The sequence below is a fragment of the Thamnophis elegans genome, chromosome 9, assembly GCF_009769535.1.
Source record: "Thamnophis elegans isolate rThaEle1 chromosome 9, rThaEle1.pri, whole genome shotgun sequence".
Classification (NCBI taxonomy): Eukaryota; Metazoa; Chordata; class Lepidosauria; order Squamata; family Colubridae; genus Thamnophis; species Thamnophis elegans.
This window is the reverse complement of record NC_045549.1, coordinates 73,576,312-73,591,434: the sequence shown is the minus strand read 5'-3', so window position 1 is coordinate 73,591,434 and position 15,123 is coordinate 73,576,312. Positions and strand designations below refer to the sequence as shown.

Below are 15,123 nucleotides of genomic sequence, written 5' to 3'. Positions count from 1 at the left end.
AATTATGACTGTAAGTCTAGGACAGGGGTGTCAAACTCGATTGCAGTGAGGGCCGCATCAGGGTTGTGTTTGACCTCGGAGGACTGGGGGGGTGTTGGCTGGCCAGGGTGGGCGTGGCCAGATTGATGTCACTCGTGTGGGGGGCGCCTGTGGTTCCCCAAGCGCTCTGCCAGAGAAAATGGGCTCCTGAGCTCCGTTTTCAGCGGCGATGGCCTCCTGCAATCCTCTTCCAGTGAAATAGGCTCCTGAGCTCCGTTTTCAGCTGCGATGGCCTCCTGCAACCCTCTGCCAGTGAAAACAGAGCTTCGGAGCGAGCTCCGTTTTTGCTAGCAGAAGCACCATTGGCCGGTCCTTCACGAGGGCAGCCCCACGGGCCAGATCTAATCACTCATTGGGCTGGATCCGGCCCGCGGGCCTTGAGTTTGACACCCCTGGTCTAGGAGTACCTGTACAGGAATCTTAAATTTGTTGCAGGCCAGACTTTTGAGTAATCCTGTTTTGTTTCTTTGAAACATGACCGGTGAGATTTCTTTGAATGGTAGCATCTAATTGATGGAATTCCTTCTGTTTTCTTTATCCAGGTATCTCAGAGGTTGATGATTAGGCCATAATGACAGCTGAAGATTCTACAGCGAGGATGGATAATGATTCCTCCAGCATGCAGACAAATAAAATTCCCGAAGGGCTCTCGGGCGTGCCAAACGAGGCCGCACTATTGCAATTGTTAGATCGCACCAGTTACACCATGATTCAGGAGAACGGGCAACGAAAGTATGGAGGTCCACCCCCTGGCTGGGAAGGCTTACACCCTCCTCGGGGCTGCGAGGTCTTTGTGGGCAAAATTCCTCGGGATGTCTACGAGGACGAGCTGGTCCCCGTCTTTGAGACCGCGGGACGGATCTACGAAATGCGGCTGATGATGGATTTTGACGGTAAGAACCGCGGCTACGCCTTCGTGATGTACACCCAGAAATACGAAGCCAAGCGTGCAGTCAAAGAACTCAACAACTACGAGATCCGTCCGGGACGACTGTTAGGGGTGTGTTGCAGCGTGGACAACTGCCGGCTCTTCATCGGTGGGATCCCCAAGACGAAGAAGAGGGAGGAGATCCTGGACGAGATCTCCAAGGTGACGGAAGGCGTGCTGGACGTCATCGTCTACGCCAGCGCGGCCGACAAGTTGAAAAACCGAGGCTTCGCTTTCGTGGAGTACGAAAGCCACCGAGCGGCCGCCATGGCGAGAAGGAAGCTGATGCCTGGACGGATCCAGCTGTGGGGGCACCAGATCGCTGTCGATTGGGCCGAGCCGGAAATCGATGTGGACGAAGACGTCATGGAGACGGTGAAAATCTTGTACGTGAGGAATTTGATGATCGAGACCACGGAGGAGACCATTAAGAAGGTCTTTGGTCAGTTTAACCCCAGCAGCATAGAACGGGTGAAGAAAATCCGAGATTACGCTTTCGTGCACTTTACCAGCCGCGAAGACGCGGTTCATGCCATGAATAATCTCAACGGCACCGAACTGGAAGGGTCGTGTCTGGAGGTCACTTTGGCCAAGCCGGTAGACAAAGAGCAGTATACCCGATACCAGAAAGCCGCCAAGGGTGGAGGAGGAGGAGGAGCAACAGCCGCCGAAGTGACTCAGCAACCTAACTATGTTTACTCTTGTGATCCGTACACGCTCGCCTATTACGGGTACCCGTACAATGCCCTGATTGGTCCAAATCGAGAATATTTTGTGAAAGGTGAGTGTATAAATTTTGGCACAGCTCCGGGAGGGATTAGAGTTACGTCCCCCAAAAACAAAAGGGGATTATTTTTTTAGTGTATTTATTTTACGACGGAGGTCTATGTATCTTAAGTGGCTTTCTTCGCTTTAATGCATTCCAGATGTGCCGGGCATATACAGTTCCTAGAAATCTTAAACCCCGTGGTCAAGGCAGTTGCCCCAGATAGGGGAAGGTGGATCTTTGATCTTGTTTAAGTTGCGAACAACGTTTTTCATGCTAAAAATATTTCAATTTCTCGGCTCGAGTGTAGCTCAGTTGTGAGTAAAAGGCCAATAGACAACACAAATGGAAAAAGAAAAGAGAGATTTTTTCCGGGCATCAAACTGGTAGTAATGCCGGCAGTAACCCACCCCTGCTCATAAGTCACTTTTGTCAAGGTCGTTGTAACTTGAAACAGTCACTAAGTGAACTGTTTTAAGTCGAGAACTACCTGTAGCGCTGAAAAGCAAATGGGGACCTTTGTGAATATTATTTTTTAATCAGAAGTAGGCTTACTTTTAATTCTACTCTCTGTTAATGAAGTCAATTTTTTTTTAAAGATGTTGCAATTTTGTGACCTTAAAGGATAGGAGAATATTTATCCATTTGCCAGAAAATGTATAAGAAAAATGGAGGAAATCATGACTAAGCGACATGCAGCAGCTGAATAGTATAGAAACAGGCCACCTTAAATTTTAATTTCAGCTACGTTGATCACACCGTATTAGCTAATCTTTCTAGATAATAAAATAATAAAAAGTCAGTTCAATGGCCACCAAGCAACCTTTGACAACTGATCCAGGGAAATTAACAATCTCTCTCTCTCTCTTTCTCTCTCTCTCTCTCTCTTTTTTTTTGCTTTTCGTGTAAACGATATCCAAAGTTCATAAACAGGTTCACAATTTGAGGTCAATGATTTAACAACACAGGAATATCTTTATGTCCCAACACCCGTATGACACATTTCTTCCAATTTGATTTCATTTTATTGTACCTGAACAGATATTTAAAAGTGCCAAAAGAAATAGAGATTTTAAACACCGTGCAAAATTGAACAAGAATTTGCAAGTCACCTTTGAAATCCCATATAAGGAGAGAGAGGGGGAAGGGAGGGGGAGAGTATGAGAGAGAGAGAGAAGGGAGGGAGGGAGGGGGAGGAGGGAGGGGGAGAGAGGGAAAGTGGGTGATTGAGAGATAGAGAGAGAGAGGAAAAGGGAGGGAGAGGAAACCTAGAGAGAGAAAGGGAGGGGGAGAGATAGAGAGAGAGGGAAAGGGAGGGAGGGGATAGGGAGGGACGGGGAAGGAGAGGAGAAAGAGAGAGAGGGAAAGGGAGGGAGAGGGGAGGAGGGAGGAAGGGAGATGGAGGGAGAGAGAGAGAGAGAGTGAGAGAGAGAGTATGTGTTGGCCTAGAAGTGGAGTTCTCGCCTCACAATCAGGAGGCTGTGAGTTCGATCCTAGGTAGAGGCAGATATTTCTTTCTGGGCACAATGAGAATATATCTGCCGAATATAACTCCGCATTGGTATCAGGTAAGGCATCCGGCCAGTAAACACTCAGTTCCATTCAGTTACCCAGAATCCACCCCAAAAGGGATTATAGGCTCATTAAAAGGAGATGATTGATAGGTATAGATATAATGTTATATTTTAACTGTTGAAACCAAATCAATAATTAGCAAAAAAAATAAAATAACCAACATAATAATAATCAGAATGAACAATTAATGGAAATTTAGAAAGCCTATCTTTATAATAGTAATATATTTATATCTATGTTATCTATACTCTCATAAATCATTCAAGAGCTAATGTTTTAAAACTATGTTGAGAAAGCCCAGACTTTAGATGCAGTACAGCAAATGCCCAGAATTAAGGTCCATAAATATAGGTAGTCCTCAACTTACAACAGTTCATTTAGTGACCGTTTAAAGTTACAACGGCACTGGAAAAAGTGACTCACGATCCTGTTTCAGACTTACAATCTTTGTAGCATCCCCGTAGCCATGTGATCAAAATTCAGGTGCTCGACAGCTGACTCATATTTATGACGGTTGGACAGTGTCCCGGGGTCACGTTGATCCCCTTTGGCGACCTTCTGACAAGCGAAGTCCATGGGGATTAACTTAACAACTGAGTTACCAGCTTAACAGCGGCAGTGATACACGGTGGCCAGAAAGGTCTTACGATGGGGCCGTCTCACTTACTAACCGAAATTTGGGTCTCAATTGTGGTCGTAAGTTGAGGACTACCTGTAATTTCCAATTTACATTCTGTATCAGGATTTTAAGGACAAAACTAATTTTTTTACACCTTTTTTTTTTTTTTACCTTGGGATCCATAGTGAAGAAAAAGTTAGGAACCACTGGCCTAATCCACTATTTTTTCCACCAGGAGTTGTGTTAATTTGCGGTAGGAAAAATAGGCATCCTGACAACTGTTACCATATATACCCGTGAGGGCGAACCTGTGGCATGCCTGCCACAGGGGGCACACGGAGCCATTTGTTAGGGCACGCGAGGCGTTGCCCTGTCAGCTCCAGCGCACATGCGCACATTGGCCGGCTGATTTTGGCCTTCTTTTGAGGCCGTTTTTCATCCTCCGGAGGCTTCCTTGAAGTTCCATTCCCGAACTTCCGGTTTGCCCATAGGGCCAGTTTTTCGCGCTCCGGAGGCTTCTGGAAAGCTCCTGAAGCCTCCGGAGATTGTTTTCGCCCTCCACAGGCTCCTAGAAAGCCTCTGGAGCCTGGGGAGCGTGAAAAAAGCACACTAAAAGTGTGGGTGGGGGGAGTGCCGGCGCACTGGGGCCACGCGCATAGCATTATGGCCATGGCGCGCCCGCGCACGCCCACCCCTGCGCTCCCCACAATTTGGACACGCAAGCCAAAAAAGTTCAGCCATGACTGATATATACTCTTCACCTACTTTGTAGAAATATAAACCTTAATCAAACTTAGCAGAGAAACAGCTGGCAAGAAAGAAAGGTTGATCACTAGCCAATAAGCCGCCGTTGCCCACGTATTTATTTATAGGGAGGGGGGGGGAAATGTCCGTAATTTCTAATGTTGGCTCCCTTACCAGAGGGAGCCCCCTTGTGGAGTACTGTGAAGCCGTTACCAGGGCAACTCCCTACAAAAAGAAGCCATTTTATGGTAGTACAGTAGAAGCCATTTTAAGGAACAACAGGCTGTATCTTAACAGAACACACACCCCGAGGGGTGTTAGGGGTGTCTTACCCCCCACAGTATTTGTTTCCAGAGAGTAAGTCATCTGTGTACCAAGTTTGGTTGAAATTGCTCAAGGCATTCCAGAGTTATGCTGGAACATACACACACACACACACATATATACATATACATATATATAATTATTTATTTATATGTCAATTGTCTTCCCGAATTGTTGCACTTATATGGCATTGCCAAGACCGGGGGGGGGGGGAGGGGGGGGATAAAATGACCCAACTTGATTCTTTCCAGCAATTTTAACATGATTGATCTATTTTCAAAAACAGATATTCCAATGCACTTTTTCGCTGAGGGTAATATTTGCGATAAATCCCATTTCATTCACTTTATGAATCATCACTTGAATTATAATTTATAACCGAGCCTCAATGGGTTTTTCTGAATTTTGAATTTTTTTTTTTAATTTAGACAAGCAGTTGAGTTTTTCACCTTGTTTTCCTAATGACTTTGGAACTACTTACTTATTTGAAGATTTTCTTTTTTTTTAATTGAAAATTTTGAAAAAAAAAACTTTTACAAATGTTTACCTCCCTCCCCCTCCCCACCCATCCACCCCCCAGTCTCCCCCACCCACCCACCCACCCCCAGCTTCCCAGAACCAATACAGGGTATAAATCTCTAACAAAGATATTCTAAGATAAACTTTTTAAAAAAGTTAGTATCATCTTTCATTTGAGCTTTAACTCCTCTTTGCTAGGCTAGCTCTAAACAGATTATATATCATTCCTTGTTTCTTCAGTCATAAACTATCTGAATTTCTTAGTCCCATATTTATTTTGAGTATACTTATTTGAAGATTTTCAAAAGATTTTCTTTTTCTTTTATTTATTTTTTTCAAAAAAAGCTTGCACCCTGTAAGAAATATTATCTCTCCGAGGATCGATTTATGGGGAAATTAGCCTGCATGAAAAACTGTTGTTGAGACAAGGGGCTATAAATATGGACCCCATATTTTAGTACACTATTTATAATTTAATAATCTCTTATAGACTGGAAGCTTCTGTTTGTACCCACCCAAAGATATTTATGCGAGACTTCAAGAGATCTGCTCATACAGTAGAGGTAACCAACTGACTTGATACTATAGTTGGAGATTTGACACAGATGGTCCACCTCAATCTCTTTTTTTTTTATGTCGTCTTGCAAAATCCTAAACAAAATCATCATTCTTTTACTTGACCCAATGAGTAGGTGATATATGTGTCTTGCCCATTGATTTAATGTCTTATTGGAATCGTTTGAAAGAGAAAGCTCCTAGTCATTCTCGCTGACGATATTCGTATAATTATTCACCCTAATCGGATCAAGCTCAACCTTTGCCACCATGAGATATCATTTACCCATGATATTTTTGCAAATCGGCGAAATAAATACGCTTTCAGTAAATTCGCAGGCGTTTCATCCATTGAACAGGAAGATTCAACCCTGTTAAATGCTTTTTCTCTTCCAAGGAATTCCATGCAATCGTCTGTGCTTCTTAATCATATTAAAATACTAGCTGGATGTCGAGAATAATGAGACAGTAGGGCATGACCAAATCATGTGTGTTAGTGGTCCTTCAAATTTATTGCATTCGTGGCATAGAAAGGTAGATGACCAACCTTTTAAAAAAAAATTCTGAGGGTAAATTTCTTTTACTTACTTGTTTTTTTGTCCTCTGGGGTAAAATACGATAAAATGAGGCAGAGTGATTAATTAACATGCCTTATCTTTTCAGTCTGAAATGTAAGTTTCCAGCATTTGGGATCATAACAGATTTAAAACATGTGATCTGGAATCGACAGCAAGAGTGGTGTGGTGGCCTAGAGGTGAGGCTCTCGCCTCTCAATCAGGAGGCTGGGAGTTCAATTCTAGGTAGAGGCAGCTATTTCTCTCTCTCTCAGCACACTGAGAATATATCTGCTGAACAAAACTCCGTATTGGCGACAGGGAAAGGCATCTGGCCATTAAAACACTCTGCTAGCTCTATTTAGTTGCCCAGACTCCACCCACAAGGGATTATGGGGTCGTTAAATGATGGTGATGAATGACGATAATCTGGAATTGACAGCAAAATCCAGCGAGTGCAGAAATGAACTACACTTGCTAAGAATTCTTATTCTGAAAGTTTCTTCTACAGGTGGCCCTCGACTTACAGACATTCACTTGCTGAGCGTTCAAAGTTATAACAGCACTGAAATATCCCCGTGGTCATGTGATCAAAATTCAGATGCTTGGCCACTGACCTGTATTTATGACCGTTGTCCTGGGTTGTGTGATCCCCTTTTGCAACCTTCTGATTAAGCAAAGACAACGGGGGAAGCCACTCTACGACTCTGTTACTAACTTAACAACTGCAGTGATTCAGACTTAACAACTGAGAAACAAGAAAGGTCGTAAAACGGGGAGAAACTCACTTAATAATGTCTGGCTAAACCACAGAAATTTGGGGCTGAATTGTGGTCGTAAGTCGAGGATTACCTCCACCTTATTCTCTGACAATGATACGCATTTTGCCAATATTTTACGTAAGCAGTACATGTCTTTTTTCCCTTGTGACTTCTATAAAATTGCTCAGCCAATTGGCCAGGGATGGGATTCAGCCGGTTCGCACCGGTTTGGGTGAACCAGTTGTTATGATTTTGCGCAGTTCGGAGAACAGGTATAATCGACCACCGGCTAGCCACGCCCATCCTGTCCTGCCTTGCCCCGCCCTGCCCAACCCTGCCCTATATATTATCTTGTTTGTTTATTCCATTTGTATGCCGCCCTATTCCCGAGAGACTCAGGGCGGCTAACAAGCAGGGGGGGGGGGAGAGGAATACAAATAAAAACAAAAAACAGGCAAGTTAAAACAGGGCAACAGTCGCAACAGTTTAAGTGGGGCCGGGAACTCATCAGCCCCAGGCCTGCCGGAACAGCCAGGTCTTAGTGGCTTTGCGGAAAGCCGGAAGGATGGTGAGGGTCCGGATCTCCACGGGGAGATCGTTCCAGAGGGCCAGAGCAGCCACAGAGAAGGCCCTCCCCCGAGAGGTCGACAGTCGACATTGGCTAGCAGATGGTATTCGGAGGAGGCCTAATCTGTGGGATCTAATTGGTCGTAATTTCCTAATTTCCTTCGCCATGTGGTCCAGACAGTCCAGCTAATCTCCGTGCCTCGCCTGGTCTACTCACCAAAGGTAAGCATGCTGCCTGCTTGCCCTTCACTTCGAGTCAGGGCCCAGGGGCACGCCGGCCTTGCCCTGGAGCTGGCTCCGGCCTTGCCCTGGAGCTGCCACCCGCTCACTGCCTGCTCACTGCCCGCTCACCGCCCACCTCGGCCAGGTCGGGAAATGCGCCATTCCCCAGCTTCAGCCTTGCCCTGGGCTCCGCCCACATGCAGCCACCTCCCTCAAACTACCCAAAGTACTGCAGTGGCGCTCTTGCAGCCGTCCCTTGCCAAGACTCAGTCGCTCGTGGAGACCCTCCATGTGGGTCTCTGGGTCAGGTGGCTGCTTCTCTCCGCTGCTGGGAGAGAGAGAGAGAGAGCATCTCTTGTGCAACTTAGCAGCTGTGAGCTGCCACTTTCCTCTAAGTCCCATCCAGAAAGGGCAAAACACAGAGAAGCAGTATTCACATTTTCGGCGAACCGGTTGTTAAAGAGCCGAGGTGGCGCAGTGGTTAGAGTGCAGTACTGCAGGCCACTTCAGCTGACTGCAAAGCTGCAGTTCAGTGGTTCAAATCTCACCGGCTCAAGGTTGACTCAGCCTTCCATCCTTCCGAGGTGGGTGAAATGAGGACCCAGACTGTGGGGGCAATATGCTGACTCTGTAAACCGCTTAGAGAGGGCTGAAAGCCCTATGAAGCGGTATATAAGTCTAACTGCTATTGCTATTTGGGTTGAATCCCACCACTGCATTCAGCTAACGTATTTGAACAGTATAATGTCTAATTTGAAGGTGGGAGGAGTTAATATACTATTATTCTTTTTAAAGCTACACCAGGTTTATATCCAGCTGGGCACAGAAATGCGTATCTCCCTTGATTTCTGTGGGAGAATATCAGCTCGTTGATCGTGCTGACTCCCCATTCTTAGTTTGTTGTTGTTAGTTGCAACGCCGTGTCCGACCCATCGCGACTCCATGGACAAGGTTCCTCCAGGCCTTCCTGCCCTCTCCCATCCCCTGAAGTCCATTTAAGCTCCCACCGACTGCTTCGGTGACTCCATCCAGCCATCTCCTTCTCTGTCATCCCCTTCTTCTTTTGCCCTCCATCGTTCCCAGCATGAGGCTCTTCTCCAGGGAGTCCTTCTTCCTTCTCATTAGGTGGCCAGAGTATTTGAGTTTCCTCTTCAGGATCTGGCCTCTTAAGGAGCAGTCAGGGTTGATCTCCTCTAGGACTGACCGGTTGGATGGCCTTGCAGTCCAAGGGACTCAATGCAAGAGTCTTCTCCAGCCCCAGAGTTCAAAGGCCTCCATTCTTTGGCTTCCTTCCTTCTCATTAGATGGCCAAAGTCTTTGAGTTTCCTCTTCAGGATGTGGCCTTCTAAAGAGCAGTCAGGGTTGATCTCCTCTAGGACTGACCGGTTGGATGGCCTTGCAGCCCAAGGGACTCAATGCAGGAGTCTTCTCCTCCAGCCCGAGTTCAAAGGCCTCCATTCTTTGGCGCTCTGCCTTCCTTAAGGTCCAACTTCCACAGCCATCCATTGCAACTGGGAAAACCACAGCTTAAAACCATTTCTTAGTTATTTCATACAAATAGGCTGGAAGAAGTGGTTATACTATCTGCGTCATGTTTTGGTAGATCTACCTTGCATTTCATTCTTGCGAGTTTTTAGATGACACAATTTAGATCAGTGTTTCTCAACCTTGGCAACTTGAAGATGTCCGGACTTCAACTCCCAGAATTCCCCAGCCAGCATTCGCTGGCTGGGGAATTCTGGGAGTTGAAGTCCGGACATCTTCAAGTTGCCAAGGTTGAGAAACACTGATTTAGATGGTGGTTAGTTTTGCTTTCTTGCTGTTTTTACCATAGCAAACGAACGGAGGCAGCTCTGCGTGGGTCGTCGCCCCGAAAGAGACGACATTCTGAGAAGTTTTGAATATAAACAGGTTTCTGCGGAGATGTTCCCCTCTGTATAAATGAAATGTTTTGTGTTTCATCAAATAACTCCATCCCCTAATATATACCCTGGCGAACTAAAACAGGGCAGTGAGGTCTTATTTAGTGTTTAGGGTTATCACAGGAAGGGATTCCAGATGCAAGTTACCAAGATGAGCTGTCAGACAGAATTGATGGGCTTGGACGCCTTAGCAGAAAACAGTGCAGGCGTGCATTGTGCAAAAATCCATCATTTCGTCCCATCAGCTCAAAAATACTCGATTTGGTTAAGAAGAGTCCGTTCAGAAGTGAAGCAGCTCTGAACCGAATTCCTGGGGGGGTTCCCTGGTAATTAGGGGGCCCAGTAAGAAAAAACAAATTCAGAAAAAAATACTTCCGGTTGCCACGATGTAGAAAAGATGTGGAGACTCTGGAAAGAGTGCAGAGAAGAGCAACAAAGATGATTAGGGGGCTGGAGGCTAAAACATATGAAGAATGGTTGCAGGAACTGGGTATGTCTAGTTTAATGAAAAGAAGGACCAGGAGAGACAGGATAGCAGTCTTCCAATATCTCAGGGGTTGCCACAAAGAAGAGGGAGTCAAACTATTCTCCAAGGGACCTGAGGGCACAACAAAAAGCAATGGGTGGAAACTAATCAAGGAGAGAAGCAACTTAGAACTGAGAATGAATTTCCTGATAGTTAGAACAATGAATCAGTGAAACAACTTGCCTCCAGAAGTTGTCAATGCCCCAACACTGGAAGTTTTTAAGAAGATGTTGGATGGCCATTTGTCTGAACTGGTGTAGGGTTTCCTGCCTAGGCAGGGGGTTGGACTAGAAGACCTCCAAGGTCCCTTCCATCTCTGCTATTATATTGTAACTTCAACCAGCTGGCCAGCCTCACATTTCTCCAAGATAAAGTTGCAACAATTCAGAGGGGGGGTTCCTACCGGTTCTAGCTGCTATTGCTGCTAAGATGGCTGCTAGAGAGCCGAGGTGGCGCAGTGGTTAAATGCAGCACTGCAGGCTACTTCAGCTGACTGCAGTTCGGCTGTTCAAATCTCACCGGCTCAGGGTTGACTCAGCCTTCCATCCTTCCGAGGTGGGTAAAATGAGGACCCGGATTGTTGGGGGCGATATGCTGACTCTGTAAACCGCTTAGAGAGGGCTGAAAGCCCTATGAAGCGGTATATAAGTCTAACTGCTATTGCTATTGCTATTGCTAAGATGTTGGGATTTTTAATTTTTGAAGTGAGGGAGGGAGGGAAACTGCGATGGCAGTCCAGCTTGTCCAGAAATGCAGATTTAAAACAATATATATATATATATATATATATATATATATATATATATATATATATATTTAAAAAGTTGTGCAGTTCTTCCTAGCTGCCATGGCACTCTGGGCAAATGTGCATTTAGGAAAACCAGAAGGTAGCATTTATAGAAAGGCAGAAGAAAGAAGGGAGAGAAGAAGGGGAAAAAGAAAGCGGCTATGAATTTCCTGCTTGCAAATGTTTTCCTGAGGTCAGAAAAGGCTTCGGGAGGCGGACAAAAACAGGTTGTGCACCTTTTCGATTGCAGTTGTTGCTAGGTGAGGACACACAACTCGATAGCTCCGGGAAACTGCATTTGCCGTCTCGTAGCAATAAAAAGTAGCTGAGCTGAGAAATCACGTACAAAATAGGTTGTGAGTCCCAAATCCCTTGCAGGATGAATGAAAGCGATTCCCTTCCTCCCCCGCCCCATCCTTTTAAAAAAAATTCATAATATTAAAATGCACTTATAATTTTGTCCAAGTTTTCTTTGGCTGAAAAGAGGAGGCGGAAAACACCTTAAATTTTGATTTATGAGTTTGAGAATCAGGAAGAGTAGAGTATAGAAAGGCAGCTAAGACGTAACCCGTAAGAGAGAATAAAATATAAAGGTGACGACTGTCCACAAGATTGGAAATCATTTCTTTTTAGCATTTTCTTCTTCTTTTTCTTCTTGGTCTCTCCCCCCCCCCCCCCGCTCCCCCTGTCCTTTCTTTTCTGTTTGCTGATCTTTTTTATTGCTCTGTTTTCAGTTTCCCTTCCATCTCAATTGTTTTTGCCTTGCAAAACACTTCTTGGGTAAGAATTAATGAAAAGAGGGGGGGAAGGGAGAGAGAGAAAGGGAAACAAGGAGGGAGGGGGAGAGAGAGGGAGAGAGGGGAAAGGAAAGAGAAATGGAGGGGAGAGAGGGTGAAAGAGGGACAGAGAGAGGGAGGGAAGGAGAGGGGAAGGGAGGGAGAGAGAGGGACAAAGAGTGTGGAAGAGAGGGACAGAGAGGGAAGGAGAGAGGGGGGAGGAAGAGGGGTGAAGGGGTGGAAGAGAGGGATAGAGAGAGGGAAAGGGAGAGAGGTGGAAGGGAAGGGGAGAGTGTGTTGGAAGAGAGGGATAGAGATAGGGAAAAGGGGAGAGGGAGGGGGATAGAGGAAGAGAGTGAAAGGGAGAGAGGGAGAGGGTAGGAGAGATGGAAAGGGAGAGGGGGAGGAGGGGGAGAGAGGGACAGAGGGGGAAAAGGAAAGGGAGGGAGAGGGGGATAGAGAAGATGAGAGAGAAAGGGAGAGAGGGAATGGGAGAGAGGGAGGGAAAAGGAGAGAGGGAGGGGGAGAGGGGGAGAGAAGGTTGAAGAAAGGGAGAGAGGGAGAGAGCAAGGGGTTGTTTTTTAAATGATTGAGTTTTGCTGCTGTTTGTAAATTGGATGTTTTGATATGTCTGCAAGCTTTTCTCTAACTTTAGCATTGCTTTTATTTCTGTATCTTTTTTAAAAAAAACCAAGCTAGACTGTAAGATAGGAACTAAAGGGGAAAAAACGGACCTAAACTTGATGGCATCATGGAATACTACGAGTATTCCCAGCCATGGAAGGTGAACAGGGGATAAGGCCACCTAAGGGACGATCGGATAAGAGTTTTTAATCTATAACCGGAGCAAGAAATGCAGAAGAGACTCTCCCTAGTTTCTCAGGAAGTAAAAGTGGGGGGAGAGAGAATCATATAGGTAGTCCTCAACTTACGGCTACAATTGAATCCAAAATTTCTATTGTTAAGTGAGACATTTGTTCAGTGAGTTTGGCCCCGTTTTTTTTGCAACCTTTCACTGCAGCCGATAAATTAGTAAGACGGTTGTTAAGTGAATCTTGCTTCCCCATTGCTGGTCAGAAAGTCGCCAAAGGAAGCCACAAGACCTTCAGCTTCATACATCTGAACGGCTTTCCATGCATCTGAATGTCGATCACACCATGAAGGAGCTTACAAAGATTGTAACTATGCAGTCCCGTTCTTTCGGTGCCAATGTGTTCTGACCCCCTCCCCCCCCCCGCCCTCCATACGCTGAAGCACTCCAAGACAAGATTACTGCTAGACAATTTATTCACAGTAAATTAACCCACTGACAAGACCTGGGCAGCAATCCAGACTTCCAAGATAAGAGCTTCTCCAGAGTTGGTATATTAGTTGAATCCTGCAAACAGCCTCCTCCCAAAGTCTCTCCTTATATACTCTCTTGGGAGGAGACTCCCAATTATCTTCTGTATCTGCATAGTTGCTCTCGGCGTTTATCTGCCCGCCTTTGCCTGGCGTCCAGGACCAACTCCCTTAGCTCCTCCCCACTGCACCAGGGCCTGACGTCATGGGCACACTCCCTTTGGCTTTCACCGCTGCTCCATGCCTCAGGCACCTCCTGGTGGCCAACCAGCCTCTCTGGTCCCTGCTCGGAGTCTGAACCCTGTCCAAGGTCCTCCACATCTTCCAGAGCCGACTCATAGGGCCCCTCGCTATCGGAGTCTGTTTGCAGCTCCAACGGCTCCTGCTGGGCCACAACACCAACTTTGAACGGTCGCTAAATGAGCTGTTGTAAGACGAGGAGTACCTGTACTTACAGATTTGCAAGAGGGAGGTCGCCTTATTAGGAAGAGCAACTCTCCCGCCATCACGTTTCCAGTCTGAGCACTTCTGAGCTTCCCTTTTGAGCTTCGGCGGTGGAATACACCTTCTCTTCTCCGGCTATTTCTACAGTAGTGGCCAAAACCTTTTGGGAAAAGTATATTTTTTGAGGTTTGATGGCTAATAACACCACTTTTCCTTTTTTTGGAGTGGTACCATAAAATTATATATCAATGCAAAGGTAATTTAATCAAGAATGTAATGCAACGAAGTTTGTTCAAGTGCCTGTATTCTATGAAAAGGTATAGCCAAATATAGCCAGCAATAAAATTCAGTTAGTAGAAGCAATCCCTCAATCTTGGTTTCACATTATAACAGCTGCATTTGAACTAAAAGACTTGGTTCACTCATTGGGAAGATGGTGTAAGGCCGTAATTCATGCTAAAGGTTACCCAACTAAGTGTTAACTGACATGGTGATCGTTTTTGTATATCTCATTTTTTCTATGGTGATAGTTTTTGTATATCTCGTTTTTTTTCTACGTGTTTCACTTTTCTTCTTTATAACTGCTATTCTAATAGCAAATCCTCCCTAAACTTTATTGCATTACGTTCTTGATTAAATTATCTTTCCATTGATATATAATTTTATGGTGCTACTCCAAAAGAAGAGTGGTGTTATTAGCTATCAAACCTCAAAAAATACTGCACACGTTCCCCAAAGGTTTCCACAATTTTGGCCACAACTGTAGCTGTGTCTTCTCTTGACTCCCACTCTCAAGGTCTTTCCCACATTCCTTTATACGAGGGGATTCAAAGCACCCGCCGGTATAGATCAGACTTCTTTGGAACATAGCGTGTTCTCCCTTCCGCTCCCAAGTTGGTACTATTGGATATATTACAGATTCTGTGCAGTTTGGAGAACCCTCAAATCCCCTTCCTGCTGGCCCCGCCCCTCCCCTCCCTTCTGAACTTTCTGAACTTTCTAGAATAGTGTTTCTAGACCTCAACAATGTTGTGTAGGCTCCAAATCCCCAACCAGCTCCTACCCCTCTTAAAGTTGCCAAGGTTGGGTCTGCGCCCTCCTGAGTTGTCATGAGATTTATTCTGCAAAATTAAGTTCTAGGGGTGTCTTTAAAG

At 45.6% G+C, this 15,123-nt stretch overlaps 1 protein-coding gene across 5 annotated transcripts in view; it reads left to right on the top strand.

The window, feature by feature from the left end:
- RBM47 (RNA binding motif protein 47) overlaps positions 1 to 15,123 on the top strand; it is a 53,036-nt gene that overhangs the window by 29,274 nt on the left and 8,639 nt on the right. For all 5 annotated transcript variants that reach the window (XM_032223744.1, XM_032223743.1, XM_032223740.1 and 2 more), the window contains exon 2: positions 582 to 1,748. In XM_032223744.1, coding sequence (XP_032079635.1) covers positions 611 to 1,748 — 1,138 coding nt within the window. In that variant the 5' untranslated portion in view covers positions 582 to 610. The remainder of the gene's footprint in view (positions 1 to 581; positions 1,749 to 15,123) is intronic.